Source organism: Trachypithecus francoisi, unplaced genomic scaffold (genome assembly GCF_009764315.1).
Source record: "Trachypithecus francoisi isolate TF-2019V2 unplaced genomic scaffold, Tfra_2.0 Lachesis_group5, whole genome shotgun sequence".
In the NCBI taxonomy this organism is placed as follows: domain Eukaryota; kingdom Metazoa; phylum Chordata; class Mammalia; order Primates; family Cercopithecidae; genus Trachypithecus; species Trachypithecus francoisi.
Genome location: NW_022681470.1, coordinates 145240378 through 145258376, shown reverse-complemented (window position 1 = coordinate 145258376; position 17999 = coordinate 145240378). Strand labels below are relative to the sequence as shown.

Here is a 17999-nt window from a genome sequence, read left to right as displayed (position 1 = left end):
CCACTTCACTCTCCTGCCTTCGTTCTCCGGCCCTTCTGGGCCTCAGTTTCCCCATTTGTAAAGCCAGAAGACAACACCCCTGACATTCAGGATCCCGCGTGTGGTTGCCGTCCTCTGGGTCACAGTCTCAATGGGGAAATCCGCCCAAGACGGGTGGTGACGCGCAGTCTCTGCCCCGACTCCCATAGCCGGTGAGCTCTTCCGACAGCGAGGCCCCCGAGGCCAACCCCGCCGGCGGCAGTGAGGCTGACGAGGACGACGAGGACCGGGGAGTCATGGCCGTCACAGCGGTGACTGCCACAGCTGCCAGCGACAGGATGGAGAGTGACTCGGACTCAGACAAGAGTAGCGACAACAGTGGCCTGAAGAGGAAGACGCCTGCGCTAAAGGTAGGAGAGGACCAAGGCGGGCTGGTCCTTCCTCCCCTCGCCCTGATGTCTCTCCTGGCAGCTTGCTGTCCCTCCCCTGCCTTTTTTTTTTTTTTGAGACAAGGTCTTACTCTGTCGCCCAGGCTGGAGTGCAGTGGCGTGATGTCGGCTCACTGCAACCTCCGCCCCACAGGTTCAAGCAATTCTTCTGCTTCAGCCTCCCTAGTAGCTGGGATTACAGGCACCCACCACTGCACCGGGCTGTTTTGTATTTTTTTTTTTTTTCAGACGGAGTCTCGCTCTGTCACCCAGGCTGGAGTGCAGTGGCCGGATCTCAGCTCACTGCAAGCTCCGCCTCCCGGGTTCACGCCATTCTCCTGCCTCAGCGTCCCGAGTAGCTGGGACTACAGGCGCCCGCCACCTCGCCTGGCTAGTTTTTTGCATTTTTTAGTAGAGACGGGGTTTCACCGTATTAGCCAGGATGGTCTCGATCTCCTGACCTCGTGATCCGCCCGTCTCGGCCTCCCAAAGTGCTGGGATTACAGGCTTGAGCCACCCCGCCCGGCCAGTTTTGTATTTTTAGTAGAGCTGGGGTTTCACCAGGTTGCCCAAGTTGGTCTTGAACTCCTGACCTCAGGTGATCTGCCCACCTCATTCTCTCAAAGTGCTGGGATTACAGTCTTGAGCCGCTGCACTTGGCCGCCTTTCTTTTGTTTTTTTTTTTTTTTTTTGAGACACAGTTGCCTCTGTCACCCAGGAGGGATTGCAGTGGAGCACAATCTTGGCTCACGGCAACCTCCGCCACCTGGGTTCCAGCAATTATCCTGCGTGAGCCTCCCCAGTAGCTGGGAATATGGGCACCCGCCACCATACCACACCCGGCTAATTTTTTTTTTTTTTTGAGACAGAGTCTCGTTCTCTCCCCAGGCTGGAGTGCAGTGGCGTGATCTCAGCTCACTACAACCTCCACCTCTTGGGTTCAAGAGATTCCCCTGCCTCAGCCTCCCAAGTAGCTGAGATTACAGGCGTCCACCAGCATGCCTGGCTAATTTTTGTATTTTAATAGAGACAGGGTTTCACCATGTTGGCCAGGCTGGTCTTGATCTCCTGACCTCATGATCCACCTGCTTTGGCCTTCCAAAGTGCTGGGATTACAGGCGTGAGCCATGGTGCCTGGCCTGGCTCCTTTCTTTAATATAACTGTTTTTCAATATGCATTAAACAAAAATTGAGTTATAGTCCATACACCGTGAGATTCATCCTTCCTGAGTATATACCTCAGTGGTTTTTAGTGTGTTCACGGAATTATGCAACCATTACTATTATTCCAGGAAATTTCCATCACCCCAGAAAGAAAACTGGTCCCCATTAGCTGTCACTCCGCAGCCCCTCCTCTGGCCCCTGGCACCCATGCATCCCCTTCCTGCCTCTGTGGAGGGGCCTGTCCTGGACATTGCATAGAAATGGGATGACACACTGCATGGCCTTTGTGTCTGCCTTCCTTCGCCAAGTGTGATGTCCTCAGGGTGCATCCGTGCTGCGGCCTGGGTCAGCTCCATTCATTTTATTTATTTATATATTTTGAGACGGAGTCTAGTTCTGTCGCCCAGGCTGGAGTGCAGTGGCACGATCTCTGCTCACTGCATCCTCCATCTCCCGGATTCAAGCAGTTCTTTTGCCTCAGCCTCCCGAGTAGCTGGGATTACAGGGACCACTACCATGCCCAGCTAATTTTGTATTTTTAGTAGAGATGGGGTTTCTCCATGTTGGCCAGGTTGGTCTCAAACTCCTGACCTCCTGATCAGCCCGCCTTGGCCTCCCAGAGTACTGGGGTTATAGGCGTGAACCACCACACCTGGCCGCCTCCCTTTTCCTGGCCGGGTCAGATTCCAGTGTGTGGAGGGAACACGGTTTGTTGATCCACTTGTCACTGGCCATTTGGGTGGTTTCCACTTTTGGGCCGTTCCAGATCAGGCTGCCGTGAACATTCCTTGACAGGGTTTTGTGCAGATGTGTGTTTTCCATTCTCCTGGGTATAGTCTCTGTCCTGCCTTTTGACCACTTCTTCTTCTTTGGGTGTAGAGACAAAGGACCAGATTCTAGCAGCAAATTCTTTTGATAGAGTAACGTGTACTTTGTATTTTTTTATTCCAAAGTGATAAGCCATATTTATAGTAGATAACTTGGAAAATACAAAAAACATAGAGAAGCTTGAAAAAAATACCTGTAGTATATGAGGGGTTTCTGAGCCAAGCAAGGATTCTTTCTTTTTTTCTTTCTTTTTTGGTGGGGGGTGGGGGGCGGGGATGGAGTTTCACTCTTGTTGCCCAGGCTGGAGTGCAATGGTGAGATCTTGGCTCACCGCAACCTCCACCTCCCAGGTTCAAGCAATTCTCCTGCCTCGGCCTCCTGAGTAGCTGGGATTACAGGCATGCACCACCACGCCTGGCTAATTTTGTATTTTCTTTCTTTTTTTTTTTTTTTTTGAGACAGAGTCTTGCTCTGTTGCCCAGGCTGGAGTGCAGTGGCGAGATCCCAGCTCGCTGTAAGCTCTGCCTCCTGGGTTCACGTCATTCTCCTGCCTCAGCCTCCCGAGTAGCTGGGACTACAGGCACCCACCACCTCGCCCGGCTAATTTTTTGTATTTTTAGCAGAGACGGGGTTTCACTCTGTGAGCCGGGATGGTCTCAATCTCCTGACCTCGTGATCTGCCCGCCTCAGCCTCCCAAAGTGCTGGGATTACAGATATGAGGCACCGCGCCCAGCCAAAATTAGCCATTTTTAAGTGCACCGTTCGGCAGTATTAAGCACATTCACCTGGTTGTGCAACCATCACCACCATCATCTCCAGAACTTTCTCGTCTTCCCAAGCTGAAATGCTGTCCCATGAAACAGTCACCCCCACCCCCCCCACAGCCCTGGTGCCTCCCACCCTACTTTGTCTCTGTGAGTCTGATGGCCCCAGGAACTCCTAAAAGAGTTTGTCTTTCTGTGACTGGCTCCTTTCACCAGGCATAATGTCCTTGAGGTTCAAGATCCCTGGCTTCGATAGTTTCTCACAGGGTTGCTGGCCCTCCATAGAGATTCCGGAGCTCAGCTCTCGTGGGCGTGGGCAGTCAGCTGGAGGCTTCCTGCCAGGAGCCCGGCCTTCCCGTTGCTGAGCATTCAGGCGGTTCCCTTTCCAGATGTCGGTCTCGAAACGAGCCCGAAAGGCCTCCAGCGACCTGGATCAGGCCAGCGTGTCCCCATCCGAAGAGGAGAACTCGGAAAGCTCATCTGAGTCGGAGAAGACCAGTGACCAGGTGGGCTGGTGCCTCCTTGGGAGGGCAGGGAAGCGCGGTGGCTGCCAGTGGCCCCAGTTCAGCTCACTTCTGTCCCCCAGGACTTCACACCTGAGAAGAAAGCAGTGGTCCGGGCGCCGCGGAGGGGCCCCCTGGGGGGACGGAAAAAAAAGGTAGCGCGCATTTGACTTTGTTTCCCGTGCCCACTCCTGGGGCACCTCTGCGGTCTCTGGCGCTGTCCCCAGGGCAGGGGCGGGCCATTTCTGGAGGGGGTGAGACCCAGGCCGCAGGGGACCCCAGGGGACCGCATCTGCCCTGGCACCTCGCTATGGCCGTGCTGCCTCCAGGAGCCCACTGTCCGGTTTGGAAAGGGGCATTCTGGGATGTTGGCATCAGAAGGGAGGGAAGCAGTCGTGAGGCGCCTGTGTGAGAGGGAGACAGCGAGAGAACGAGAGAGTGAGGGAGAGAGAAGAGAGGAGACAGCAAGAGGGAGAGAGGAAAGAGAGGTGTGTGCCGCTGCATGTGTGAACGTAGTGTGTGTGTGTGTCTCTGTGCGCGCGTGTCCACGTGCATGTGTGTGTGTGTGTGTGCAGGCATGTTTGTGACCATGTACATGTGTGTGCAGTGTGTGTGGAGATTGTGCATGTGTGATGTGTGTGTGGTGTGTGCACCTGTCGTGCCTTTTCTGGTGCCTGTGTCCCTGTGCCTGTGTGTGTGTGCTGTGCCTCTCCTCTGTGTGTCTGTGTGTTGTGCCTGTGTTCCCATGTGAGTATATGTGATGCCTGTGTGTGCGTGTGTGTCCATGTGCATAGTGTGTTCATGTGTCTGTATGTGTCCGTATGTCCTTGTGTGTGTGTGTGTGTTGCATTATGTTTTGCTGTATGTGTATGGTGTGTGTTTGTATCTGTGTGTGGTGTCTGTGTGTTGCGTGTGGTATGTCCATGTGTGTGGTGTGTGTGGTACGTGTTGTCTGTGTGTTATCTGTGTGTATGATTTTTGTGTGTGTGTTGTCTGTGTGGTGTATCTGGTGTGTATGTGTTGTGTGTGTGTGGTGTGGTGTGTTTGGTGTGTGTGTGTTGTCAGGTGTGTGTGTGTCTGGTGTGTATGCTGTGTGTGTTGTCTGTGTGGTTTGTGTGTCTGGTGTGTTATGTGTGTTATCTGTGTGCCGTGTGTGTGGTATGTGTGTCTTTGCGTGTGGTGTGTGTGATGTGTGTGTGCTGTTATCCGTGTGTGAGGTGTGTGGTATGTGTTGTCTGTGTTGTCTGTGGTCTGTGTGTGTTATATGTGTATGGTGTGTGTGTGCTTTGTGTGTGGTGTGTGTATAGTATGTGTGTTGTGTGTGGTGTCTGTGGTGTGTGTGTTTGGTGTGTGTATGGTATGTGTGTTATCTGTGTGTGTTATCTGTGTGTGGCGTATGCGCCTGTGTGGTGTATGTTGTGTGTTATCTCTGTGTGTGTGGTGTGTGTGTTGTCTGTGTGTTGTGTGTGGTGTGTGTCTGGTGTGCGTGGTGTGTGTGGTGTGTTGTCTGTGTGGTGTGTGTGTTGTCTGTGGGTGTGTGGTGTGTGTCTGTGGGTGTGGTGTATCTGTGTGGTGTGTGGTGTCTGCGGTGTGTGTGGTGTCTGGTGTGTATGGTGTGTGTGTGTTGTCTGTGTGTGGTGTGTGTTTGGTGTGGTGTCTGGTGTGTGTGATGTTTGGGTGTGTTGTCTGTGGGTGTGTGATGTGTGTGTTGTCTGTGTAGTGTATGTGATCTGTGTCGTGTGTGTTATCTGTGTGTGGTGTCTGGTGTGTGGTGTGTGTATCTGTGTGTGTGGTGTGTGTATCTGTGTGTGTGTGTGGTGTCTGTGTGTTGTGTCTGTGTGGTTGTGTGTTATCTGTGGTGTGTGTGTTATCTGTGTGGTGTGTGTGTTATCTGTGGTGTGTGTGTTATCTGTGGTGTGTGTGTTATCTGTGTGGTGTGTGTGTTATGTGTGGTGTGTGTGTTATCTGTGTGGTGTGTGTGTTATCTGTGTGTGTGTGGTGTCTGTGTGTGTGTGTGTTATCTGTGGTGTGTGTGTTATCTGTGTGGTGTGTGTGTTATCTGTGTGGTGTGTGTGTTATGTGTGGTGTGTGTGTTATCTGTGGTGTGTGTGTTATGTGTGGTGTGTGTGTTATCTGTGTGGTGTGTGTGTTATCTGTGTGGTGTCTGTGTGTGTGTGTGTTATCTGTGGTGTGTGTGTTATCTGTGTGGTGTGTGTGTTATCTGTGGTGTGTGTGTGTTATCTGTGGTGTGTGTGTGGTGTCTGTGGTGTGTGTGTTATCTGTGGTGTGTGTGTTATCTGTGGTGTGTGTGTTATCTGTGTGGTGTATGTGTTATCTGTGTGGTGTGTGTTATCTGTGGTGTGTGTGTTATCTGTGTGTGTGTGTGTTATCTGTGGTGTGTGTGTTATCTGTGTGGTGTGTGTGTTATCTGTGTGTGTGTGTGTGTGTGTATCTGTGGTGTGTGTGTTATCTGTGGTGTGTGTGTTATCTGTGTGGTGTGTGTGTTATCTGTGGTGTGTGTGTTATCTGTGTGTGTGTGTGTTATCTGTGGTGTGTGTGTTATCTGTGGTGTGTGTGTGGTGTCTGTGGTGTGTGTGTTATCTGTGGTGTATGTGTTATCTGTGTGGTGTGTGTTATCTGTGGTGGTGTGTTATCTGTGGTGTGTGGTGTTATCTGTGTGTGTGTGTTATCTGTGGTGTGTGTGTTATCTGTTGGTGTGTGTTATCTGTGGTGTGTGTGTTTGTGGTGTGTGTGTTATCTGTGTGGTGTGTGTGTTATCTGTGGTGTGTGTGTTATCTGTGTGGTGTGTGTGTGATCTGTGTGGTGTGTGTGTGATCTGTGGTGTGTGTGTTATCTGTGTGGTGTGTGTGTTATCTGTGTGGTGTGTGTGGTGTCTGGTGTGTCTTTGTGGTTGTGTGGTGTATGTGTGTGTGTTATCTGTGTGGTGTGTGTGTTATCTGTGGTGTGTGTGTTATCTGTGTGGTGTGTGTGTTATCTGTGTGGTGTGTGTGGTGTCTGGTGTGTCTTTGTGGTTGTGTGGTGTCTGTGTGTGTTATCTGTTGGTGTATGTGTTAATCTGTGGTGTGTGTGTTATCTGTGATGTGTGTGTTATCTGTGTGGTGTGTGTGTTATCTGTGTGGTGTATGTGTGTGTTATCTGTGTGGTGTGTGTGTTATCTGTGTGGTGTGTGTGTTATCTGTGTGGTGTATGTGTGTGTTATCTGTGTGGTGTGTGTGTTATCTGTGTGGTGTATGTGTGTGTTATCTGTGTGGTGTGTGTGTTATCTGTGGTGTGTGTGTTTGTGTGGTGTGTGTGTTATCTGTGTGGTGTGTGTGGTGTGTGTGTTGTCTGTGTGGTGTGTGTGTTATCTGTGGTGTGTGTATCTGTGTGGTGTCTGTGTGTGGTGTCTGTGTGGTGTTGTGGTGTCTGTGTGGCATGCGTGTTTGGCAGGGTACTCGGGGGCGGAGGCGGTAGAGCAGAGCAGCTTGTGTGGCGTGGCCTCCACGCAGGATTTTGTACAGAGAAGTTCCCACTGGGAACCCGGGGTTCTGATCTACCCCGGTTCACTGAGGAAGATGAGGTGAAAGGCCAGCAGCTGCCCAGCGTGCCCAGGGCCGCCTGGGATCCCGGTTTCCACTTGGGGCGGAGGTGGGTTTTGTGGGTCGGAGGGGTTCGGAGCCAGGACCTGCAGAGCCTGGCGGCTGCGGGGGTGCAGGAGCCTCCCCTGTCCCGGGGCGCCCCGCTTTTCACGGTGGGGCTCCTGATGCTCACGCCTGTCCCTGCTTCTCCCCAGAAGGCGCCGTCAGCCTCCGACTCCGACTCCAAGGCAGATTCGGACGGGGTCAAGCCTGAGCCGGTGGCCGTGGCGCGGTCGGCGACCTCCTCCTCCGCTTCCTCCTCCTCCTCCGACTCCGATGTGTCTGTGAAGAAGCCTCCGAGGGGCAGGAAGCCAGGTAGGGTCCTGGTGCTCGCAGTCTCTTGGCTGGCCCGTGCCGGGGCGCTCCCGGGCAGTCCCCTGGTCACCTTGGAGCCCTGGAAGGGAAGGTCACCGCCTCCTCCTCTTCCTGTAGCCGAGAAGCCTCCCCCGAAGCCGCGAGGGCGGAAACCGAAGCCTGAACGGCCTCCGTCCAGCTCCAGCAGTGACAGGTGGGTGCTGGGGCTGGGGTCCCCCTGGCGGCCCTCCATCGGCCGAGGGGCCGGGCGACCTCCCGAGGGAGGAACGGAGGTCCCCAACCGCCCCCTCCGCCTCCAGTGACAGCGACGAGGTGGACCGCATCAGTGAGTGGAAACGGCGGGACGAGGCGCGGAGGCGCGAGCTGGAGGCCCGGCGGCGGCGCGAGCAGGAGGAGGAGCTGCGGCGCCTGCGGGAGCAGGAGAAGGAGGAGAAGGAGCGGAGGCGCGAGCGGGCCGAGCGCGGGGAGGCTGAGCGGGGCAGTGGCGGCAGCAGCGGGGACGAGCTCAGGGAGGACGATGAGCCCGTCAAGAAGCGAGGACGGAAGGGCCGAGGCCGGGGTCCTCCGTCCTCCTCTGACTCTGAGCCCGAGGCCGAGCTGGAGAGAGAGGTGAGCCGAGAGGGCGCTGGGAGTCCCTGCCTTCCCTCCACACGTTTATGGAGCATCTACTAGGTAGGAGGCAGCGTCCCCGGTTCCAGGACACAGCAGGAAAGCAGTGCGTGGGCCCAGAAACCCCTGCCTTGGGGGGTTCACGGGAGTGAGGGGGCTGGGCATGGTGGTTCAGGCCTGTTATCTCAGCACTTTGGGCAGCTGAGGTAGGACGATTACTTGAGCCCAGTTCAAAAAAAAATTAGCTGGGCCGGGCGCGGTGGCTCAAGCCTGTAATCCCAGCACTTTGGGAGGCCGAGGTCAGGAGATCGAGACCATCCTGGCTAACACGGTGAAACCTTGCCTCTACTAAAAAATACAAAAAATTAGCCGGGTGTGGTGGTGGGCGCCTGTAGTCCCAGCTACTCGGGAGGCTGAGGCGGGAGAATGGCGGGAACCCGCGAGAAGGAGCTTGCAGTGAGCTGAGATCCGGCCACTGCACTCCAGCCTGGGTGACAGAGCCAGACTCCGTCTCACAAAAAAAAAAAAAAAAAAAATTAGCTGGCATGGTGGTGTGCGCCTGTAGTCCCAGCTGCTCAGGAGGCTGAGGAGGGAGGATTGCTTGAGCCCAGGAGTTGGAGGCTACAGTGAGCTGTGGTCAATCCACTGCACTCCAGCCTGGGCCACAGAGCAAGACCCTGTCTCAAAACGAGGGAGGAGCTGTACAGATGACGACATCAGGGTAGTGCATGCTGTCCAGAGTATTTGCTGCTAAGGAGAAGGGTAAAGTGTGGTAGGGGGTTTCTCTTTTAAATAGGGTGGACCCCGAAGGTGTGAGTAGACTCCAAAGGCTTGCGTTTGAGTTTAAGGCTCCGAATGGGCCAGGCACGGTGGCTCACGCCTATAATCCTAGCACTTTGGGAGGCCGAGGCGGGCAGATCACGAGGTCAGGAGATCAACCAGCCTGGCTAACATGGTGAAACCCCATCTCTACTGAAAATACAAAAAAATTAGCCAGGCGTGGTGGCGGGCGCCTGTAGTCCCAGCTACTTGAGAGGCTAAGGCAGGAGAATGGCATGAACCCGGGAGGCAGAGGTTGCAGTGAGTCAAGATTGTGCCACTGCACTCCAGCCTGGGTGACAGAGCGAGACTCCGTCTCAAAAAAAAGAAAAAGAAAAAAAAGACTCCGAATGAAGGGAGGGGATCTTTGAAGACTCCTGGGAGGGGACACATTCTAGGCAGGAGAAGCAGCTCACACAGAAGCCCAGAGGACTGCTCCTGGTGTGCTGGAGGAACAGCGAGGTGGCCTCTGCGGCTGGAGCAGAGGGAGGAGGGGAGAGAGGGAAAAGGGGAGGGTGGGGAGGGGACAGGGCAGGCCAGACAGGGCCACGTGGGCTGCAGGGAGGATTTGGGCTTTAACCCTGAGGGAGGTGGGAGCCACAGAGGGCACTGGACAGGGGAGGGACAGGCCCTCACTTGGGTGCTCTCTGGTGCCCTCTGGCTGCCGCTGGGTGCAGCTTGCAGGTGAGCGTGGGAGTAGGTAGGAGGCCTCCTAGAGTGGTGACTGTTGGGCCTCTCATGTATCACGTGTGGGGCTGCGGGCCCTATCGTGCCCTCTCCCCTCGTGGAGATTCAGGCAGTGTGGCCTGAATTCAGAGAGTCTGACCTAGACTGAGCCCTGGACCCCACGTGCTGGTGTCCCTCGGACAGGCCTGCCTTCTTTGGGGAAAGCAGGAACAACGCCGTGTTCTCTCTGTCACTCCCTTCGTCACAGAAAGGGCACCGAACTCCTGGTGCAGGAGGCGCTGCAGCCACAGCCCAGGACTGCTGGGCAGGAAGAGTGCAGGGGGCTGCTCCTCTGCTGGGTGGGGCCTGGGCTCCAAGAACTCCACGATCCACTCAGGACCGGACACTGGGTCCTCCCTCCCCTCCCATCCTGCCCCAGCACCTTCAAACAGTGTGGAGGGCAGCAGAAAGGGTCCAGCTGCGTCCCCAGTAGTGGGATGGGCTAGGGGTCTGGGTAATCCCCTTTCAACTGCTCCAACGCGCCCTTCCTGACTGCTGTAGGCCAAGAAGTCAGCGAAGAAGCTGCAGTCCCCAAGCACAGAGCCCACCAGGAAACCTGGCCAGAAGGAGAAGAGAGCGCGGCCCGAGGAGAAGCCACAAGCCAAGTGAGCCCGGCTCCACGCCCTCCACACCCCGGGGGCCCTGCACGCTGCATCACCCCGCAAGCCTCACCCCTTACAGGGGCAGTCCCACCTCTGAGCTCAGCCTTGGAGCCAGACCCAGTAAAAGTTCCTGGTCCTTGGGTTGTATGGGCTGCGTAGGAATCGCTGCTGCCGGAGCGGAATCTTTTCCCAGCCCAGGGGTCTCCCCCGAGGTGATCCTGCTTCCAGAGACACTGGGCCAGTCCAGGGACCTCTGTGGTTGTCATGACTGGGGGGTGCTTCGAGAATGGAGCAGGTGGAGGCCGGGGACACTGCTGAGCGCCCTGTAGGGCCCAGAACGACCCGTCCCAGAGAACAGTCCATCACCAGTGTCTGCAGAGCAGAGGAGGAGGGAGAAACTGCGCCCCGGCCTAGGGGCTTGCATCTTGGTTCCCCTGTGGTGGGGAGACAGCCCATCTCCCAGCTCACTTTCTTTTTTCTTTTTTTTGAGACGGAGTCTCGCTCTTTCTCACAGGCTAGAGTGCAGTGGCGTGACCTCGGCTCACTGCAACCTCTGCCTCCCGGGTTCAAGCGATTCTCCCGCCTCAGCCTCCCGAGTAACTGGGATTACAGGCACCTGCCACCACTCCCAGCTAATTTTTGTATTTTTAGTAGACACAAGGTTTCACCATGTTGGCCAGGCTGTTCTCAACTTCTTAACCACGTGATCCGCCCTTCTCGGCCTTCCAAAGCACTGGGATTGCAAGCGTGAATCACCGCACCCAGCCCACTTTCTTTTTTTTTTTTTGGTCTTTGAGATGGAGTCTCGCTCTGCCAGACTGGAGTGCAATGGTGCGATCTCAGCTCACTGCAACCTCCGCCTCCCAGGTTCAAGCGATTCTCCTGCCTCAGCCCCTCAAGTAGCTGGGACTCCAGGCGCCTGCCACCATGCGCAGTTAATTTTTTGTATTTGTGGTCGAGACGGGGTTTCACCGTGTTAGCCAGGATGGTCTCCAGATCCTGACCTCGTGATCCACCTGCCTCGGCCTCCCAAAGTGCTGGGATTCCAGGCATGAGCCACTGCGCCCGGTTCCCCAGCCCACTTTCTAAATGGCATCTGGCCTTGGGTGGGCAAACCTGGCCGTGAGGACTTGGCATGAGGGTATGGCAGTGACGGGTGCAGAGCAGCACGCAGCACCGAGCCTCAGCACTGGGCCTCCCCTCCTGCGTGCGTGTCACCCTTGAGGGCCTTTTCCTAGCTCACTGACTCTGGTAGAAGAAGCCAGCCCCTGGCTATGTGAACGAGGAAGAGAATCCGGGATTCTTTTTTTTTTTTTTTTTTTTTTTTTTTTTTTTTTTTTTTTTTTTTTTTTTTTTTGAGACGGAGTCTCGCTCTGTCGCCCAGGCTGGAGTGCCGGGAGGATCTCAGCTCACTGCAAGCTCCGCCTCCCGGGTTTACGCCATTCTCTCGCCTCAGCCTCCCGAGTAGCTGGGACTACAGGCGCCCGCCATCTCGCCGCTAATTTTTGTATATTTTAGTAGAGACGGGTTTCACCGTGTTAGCCAGGATGGTCTCGATCTCCTGACCTCGTGATCCGCCCGTCTCGGCCTCCAAAGTGCTGGGATTCAGGCCTTGAGCCCCGCGCCCGGCCAATCCGGGATTTCTTAAGAACCCAGGGAAAGGCTCGTATCTTTGGTCAGCTCGAGCCTGTGGCCGCCCTGGTCTGCCCTAGGCCTAGGCCATGGCAGGGCCTCCCCGTCTCCCATTTCCTGGCTTAGGTCCCAGGGCCTCCCAGAGGTTTCCTTTGCATCGGATTTGGGTCCACCCCGTCGGGCGCTAGCCCCTCAGTGGCAGAGCGCCGGTGGCGGGGCCTGACTAAGGGGAGCACTTCTCCACAGGCCTGTGAAGGTGGAGCGGACCCGGAAGCGGTCCGAGGGCTTCTCGATGGACAGGAAGGTAGAGAAGAAGAAAGGTGAGGCCTGGCTGCCCAGCACTGCCCACACTGAGTTCGCTGAGGGGAACGGGGACAGCCATGGCGTGGCCGGCCTGTCTTGCCTATCCCTAGAGAGGGTGCTCAGCACATCAGGGGTGCCTGCATGGTTGGGGGCTGAGCCTGCAGACCTGGGGCCCCCATTTCAACTCCTCCAGAGACTCTCAGTCTCCTGCCCCCAAGCAGCTGGCCCCCTGTGGCCCTGCCTGGGCCCATGCGGTGCTCTCTCCGGCCCAGAGCCCTCCGTGGAGGAGAAGCTGCAGAAGCTGCACAGTGAGATCAAGTTTGCCCTAAAGGTCGACAGCCCGGTAAGACCCTCGGGGCCCCTAAGCCAAGCAGTTCCCACTGCCACCTCCCCGCGGGGCTCCCTTAGAAGTCTGGGGAAACTGAGACAAAGCCGGGGTCCTGCGGGTGGGTGGGCCGGGAGTCTGTTCCAGTTGGTAGTGAGCATATGGGGTCTCCTGGCCAAGGGCCCTGGGGGAGCCGGTCCTGACATGCAGCACCCAGCTTTCCCGGCAGGTGGTGCGTGGAGGCTCCCAGGACCAACCCCCACGCACCTGGGACCCCCAGTACCTGCCTGTCCCTGGAGTTCCGCGTCAGCCGGACGGGCTTGGGGTGGAGCTGTTCTTCAGATTCCGATCCCGTCAGGGAGAGCCCAGGATGTCTTCCTCTGCCCGTTGGGGCCCTGGGACCCCTGGGGACCCCTCGGCCAGGCCGTCCCCCTCACTCCCACCCCACCCTGCAGGACGTGAAGAGGTGCCTGAATGCTCTAGAGGAGCTGGGCACCCTGCAGGTGACCTCTCAGATCCTCCAGAAGAACACAGACGTGGTGGCCACCTTGAAGAAGGTATGGCGGGAACCAGAGGCGCAGGGTGCGGGCGGGGGAGCGGGGAGCAGGTGTCTGCCCAGGAACCCAGGCCCCCAGCAGGTTCCTGTCGGGGCAGCCCTGGGTCAGTGAGGAGGACATGGGCTGCCGGGTAGAAATGCCCGTTGCTGGGCGGGCATGGTGGCTCACACCTGTAATCCCAGCTATTCAGGAGGCTGAGGCAGGAGAATCACTTGAAGCTGGGAGGCGGAGGTCACAGTGAGCCGAGATCGTGCCACTGCACTCCAGTCTGGGTGACAGAGCGAGACTGTCTCAAAAAAAAAAAAAAAAAAAGCCCGGCGCACAGAGCTGTGCTCCCGGGAGGCGCTGTGGGAGGAGTGCATTGCTGGGGCAGGGGCCCCAGGGCCCGGGCTAGGGCCGTTGCACTTGGGTGAGCCAGGCCTCTTCTCTTGGTGGCCAGATTCGCCGTTACAAAGCGAACAAGGACGTGATGGAGAAGGCGGCAGAAGTCTACACCCGGCTGAAGTCACGGGTCCTCGGCCCAAAGATCGAGGCGGTGCAGAAAGCGAACAAGGCTGGGACGGAGAAGGAGAAGGCCGAGGAGAAGCTGGCCGGGGAGGAGCTGGCTGGGGAGGAGGCCCCCCAGGAGAAGGCGGAAGACAAGCCCAGCACCGGTGAGGGGCAGGTGGGGTGGGCCCTGAACCTCTGTCTCCTCAGCTGAAGAAACAGATGCTTTGCAGAACATTCCAGAAGGGGCGCACAGCTCTGCTCTCTGCCCCAAACCCGCCAGAGTGTTGTGTCCTGTTGGGGTCTATGTGCAAACCCGGCTTTCATCCCTGGGGCAGCCAGTGAGGGGCATTCAGTCCCACCGTGTGCCAGGCAGCCAGTGAGGGGCCTTCAGTCCCACCGTGTGCCAGGCAGCCAGTGAGGGGCCTTCAGTCCCACCGTGTGCCAGGCAGCCAGTGAGGGGCCTTCAGTCCCACCGTGTGCCAGGCAGCCAGTGAGGGGCCTTCAGTCCCACCGTGTGCCAGGCAGCCAGTTTGAGGGGCATTCAGTCCCACCGTGTGCCAGGCAGCCAGTGAGGGGCGTTCAGTCCCACCGTGTGCCAGGCAGCCAGTGAGGGGCGTTCAGTCCCACCGTGTGCCAGGCAGCCAGTGAGGGGCGTTCAGTCCCACCGTGTGCCAGGCAGCCAGTGAGGGGCCTTCAGTCCCACCGTGTGCCAGGCAGCCAGTGAGGGGCGTTCAGTCCCACCGTGTGCCAGGCAGCCAGTGAGGGGCGTTCAGTCCCACCGTGTGCCAGGCAGCCAGTGAGGGGCGTTCAGTCCCACCGTGTGCCAGGCAGCCAGTGAGGGGCGTTCAGTCCCACTGTGTGCCAGGCAGCCAGGGTGCAGGCACCCTGGGGCTCACGCCAGAGGGGTGATGGGAACAGTGCATGACACCACACACCTCCACCGCCTCCAACCCTGGGACGCCCAGAGACGGGGTGGCTCTGTGCAGCAGGGGCAAAGAGTGGGGCATGGTTCAGAGATGCAGTCGGTGGAGGTTTGGGGGCAAAGGCCTCAGGTGCCTTTGCTTGCCTGGTGGGCCAACAGGAGACGGGGGTGTGACCCTCAGGGCTGCTGGGCTGACATGGCCCCATCACGGGTGTGCAGAGCAGCCCTTTGGAGATGGGATGGGCGAGTTTGGCACGGGGCTCTGCGGCCCAGGGGGCAGCCGGAGGGTGGTGTCTTTTCTTCTTTTTTTTTTCTGAGATGGGGTCTCGCTCTGTCCCCCAGGCTGGAGTGCAGTGGTACAGTCACAGCTCACTGCAACCTTGACCTGGGGGCAAGCCATCCTCCCACCTCAGCCTCCAGAGGAGCTGGGATTATAGGCCTACACCACTACGCCCTGCTAATTTTTTTTTTTTTTTGAAACAAGAGTCTTGCTCTGTCCCCCAGGCTGGAGTGCAGTGGCCGGATCTCAGCTCACTGCAAGCTCCACCTCCCGGGTTCATGCCATTCTACTGCCTCAGTCTCCCAAGTAGCTGGGAGTACAGGCGCCCGCCACCACGCCCGGCTAGTTTTTTGTGTTTTTTAGTAGAGACCGGGTTTCACTGTGTTGGCCAGGATGGTCTCGATCTCCTGACCTCGTGATCCGCCCGTCTCGGCCTCCCAAAGTGCTGAGATGACAGGCGTGAGCCACTGTGTCGGGCCAGGCCCCGCTAATTTTTGTATTTTTTGTAGAGACAGGGTTGCTGGCATGTTGCTCAGGCTGGTCTTGAACTCCTGGGCTCAAGTGAGCGTCACATCTCGGCCTCCCGTGTGCTGGGATTGTGCGCCCCCGTGCCCGACCTCGTCTTCCTTTGTCTTTCCCAGGCTGCTGTGGGCTTTTCTCAGGGCTGCCGACATTCCCTTATTTCCTGGGCCCCCAGTTCTCCAGGCCAGTGTGGCTGGGGCTGGGGCCGGCTGCAGGATGGGACCATGCAGAGCCTGGCCTCCGTGTCGGGAGCTTGCAGACCAGGCGGCAGGTGCCGGGGTCCAGGTGGATGGGCATGCATCACCCACGGTGCTCAGCTTGGCCCCTGGTCCAGTCCTCAAGGGGGAAGGGTTCTGGGGTTCCCAGCTGGAGCCCAGCAGTGACCTGTGACCCCTCTGTCCCACTCAGATCTCTCAGCGCCGGTGAATGGCGAGGCCACGTCGCAGAAGGGGGAGAGTGCGGAGGACAAGGAGCACGAGGAGGGTCGGGACTCGGAGGAGGGGCCGAGGTGTGGTTCCTCTGAAGACCTGCACGAGTGAGTGTCCCGGGCCGTGGGGTGTGCCTCCTGAGCAGCAGTGGCATGATGCACACTGTGTGTCTGTGCCAGTCCCTCTGGGAAGGGTCCCAGGGATGTCGCCCCCCACTCAGGGGCCTCCCATCCTCACAGCTGACCCCAGGGCCCCACTGGCTGGCACTTCCTTCCAGTGGCCCCCACTGAGGCAGCTCCAGGGCTTTGAGCTGCCTGCCCCTGGCCTCCTGGGAAGGTAGCTTCTTGCCGAGCCTCCAGGGTGGCCTAGGCAGGCCCTGAGCACAGGCACCCGGCTATCTGACGGTGCCAGTGCCCATCACCGTGGGCTGCTGTCTGGTACAAGGCTCAGTGGAGTCACTCGCTTACACAGCAGCTGCCTTGTGCTAGGCCTGGCTGGTGCCAGCGTGGGGACCCTGGAGATGTTTGTGGTCTCTAGTGGCAGAAGACTGGCTGGGTGACACTCCAGCCTCAGGTGCCACAAATGGGCGCATACTCCTCAGTGCCCGTCCCATCTGACTGCCCCACAGGCAGGGCAGGGGCGGGAGGGCATCCTCACACTGCCTTTGCTGTTCCTATCAGCAGCCTACGGGAGGGCCCCGACCTGGACAGGCCTGGGAGTGACCGGCAGGAGCGCGAGAGGGCACGGGGGGACTCGGAGGCCCTGGACGAGGAGAGCTGAGCCGTGGGCAGCCAGGCCCAGCCCCCGCCCGAGCTCAGGCTGCCCCTCTCCTTCCCCAGCTCACTGGAGAGCAGAGTGGAGAACTGTGGGGAACGCCGTGCTGTTTGTGTTTGTTCCCTTGGGTTTTTTTTTTCTGCCTAATTTCTGTGATTTCCAACCACCATGAAATGACTATAAAGGGTTTTTTAATGAAAAAAGAAATCACTTTTATTGGCTTGGTTTTGTAGCATTGCTGGTGCGGTGGGGGCCTGAGCTGGGGAGCAGTTGGCAGCGTCACTGGGCCTGTTTGGGACTGGGCTGAGCCATCGAGCCACCGTGAGAAGCGACTAAAAGGCGCTCTGGGCCCAGCCCAGCCCTGAAAGGCCGGTGGCGGGAGAGCTGGGCGGGAGCAAGCCGTTCCCGGAGGCAAGAGGGAGAAACCGGGGCCGCTAAGCTTTGAGGCCTGCTCCCCGCCCCACACCCGGGAGGCTGGGGTCTGATGCTTCCTGTGTCTGGCAGCCCAGCATCCAGGCAGGTGAGCAGGTCAGATGTGGGGAGGGCGAGGGTCCCCGAGGCTGGGCTGGGAGGGTGGAGACCCGGCCTTCCCTGAAGACCACTGCTAGCTGACAGTGGTCTCCAGTGTTCAAGGGGCGTGGGCCTCAGGGCCCGGCCTCGACTCACCCGCACCCTGTGTGACTTTGGGCAAGTTGCCCTCCCACTCTGGGCTTCTCTTTCCTTCTCTGCATAAGGGACTGTCACGTGGGGACGGCCCCTAGCAAGTCACACCGTGCACCGAGGTTACTTATTCCACAGTGGCGTCTCGGGTTTGTCCGCCTGCCCAGCGTGGCCGAGTTGTCTCCGTCCCAGTAAGAATTAGGCTCTGGTATGGTGGGAAGCGACTTCCTGAGCCCCGGCTCCATGCTTGGTTGGCTGGACGTAAGCTGCAGTCACTGTGCCTGGATTTCTGGAAATGGCTGTGTCTGGCATCCTAGCCTCCGATGGCCATGGGTGTCAGGCTGAGGAGAAGGCTCGGGAAGGCTCCTGACCCGTCCCCTCTCACGGCCTGTCACCTGAGGCTGCCCCTGCTGTGCTGGCTTCCCCGGTTCGGAGCTGAGCTGAATGCCCCGGCCCCTCACGGTCCCTGGTGCGCACCGTGACCCCTGGGGGCCAGCAGTCCCTCCACCCTTCCTCCCCCCGGGTCTGGGGTTCCTGGGCTTGTGTCCTAAGAGAGCGTGGGAAGGGGACAGAAAGGTTCTCTTACCGGGTGAGTGGGGATATGGCTTCCTGGGGAGGCCGGGCTGAACGGCTCTTCCCCGTGGACTGAGCACAGCCGCAGTGCACCTCTCACACCTGACCTGAGCCTGCCAGCCTCCACGGCCTGGGCCAGTCTGAGAGCACCGAGTCAG

General features: G+C 57.9%; 1 protein-coding gene across 5 annotated transcripts in view; it reads left to right on the top strand.

Annotated features, from left to right (window-relative positions):
- The window catches only part of HDGFL2 (HDGF like 2), a 36115-nt gene extending 19291 nt beyond the window's left edge, over window positions 1-16824 (top strand). For 3 of the 5 annotated variants that reach the window (XM_033195707.1, XM_033195711.1, XM_033195710.1), the window contains exons 4-16: window positions 189-389; window positions 3554-3670; window positions 3751-3822; window positions 7461-7620; window positions 7738-7813; window positions 7920-8229; window positions 10276-10379; window positions 12255-12328; window positions 12584-12654; window positions 13092-13193; window positions 13633-13846; window positions 15815-15941; window positions 16515-16822. In XM_033195707.1, coding sequence (XP_033051598.1) covers window positions 189-389; window positions 3554-3670; window positions 3751-3822; window positions 7461-7620; window positions 7738-7813; window positions 7920-8229; window positions 10276-10379; window positions 12255-12328; window positions 12584-12654; window positions 13092-13193; window positions 13633-13846; window positions 15815-15941; window positions 16515-16614 — 1728 coding nt within the window. In that variant the 3' untranslated portion in view covers window positions 16615-16822. Of the gene's footprint in view, window positions 1-188; window positions 390-3553; window positions 3671-3750; window positions 3823-7460; window positions 7621-7737; window positions 7814-7919; window positions 8230-10275; window positions 10380-12254; window positions 12329-12583; window positions 12655-13091; window positions 13194-13632; window positions 13847-15814; window positions 15942-16514 lie in introns of all 5 variants that reach the window. The other 2 variants (XM_033195708.1, XM_033195709.1) reach the window with 2 other exon arrangements.
- The last annotated feature ends 1175 nt before the right edge of the window (window positions 16825-17999 follow it).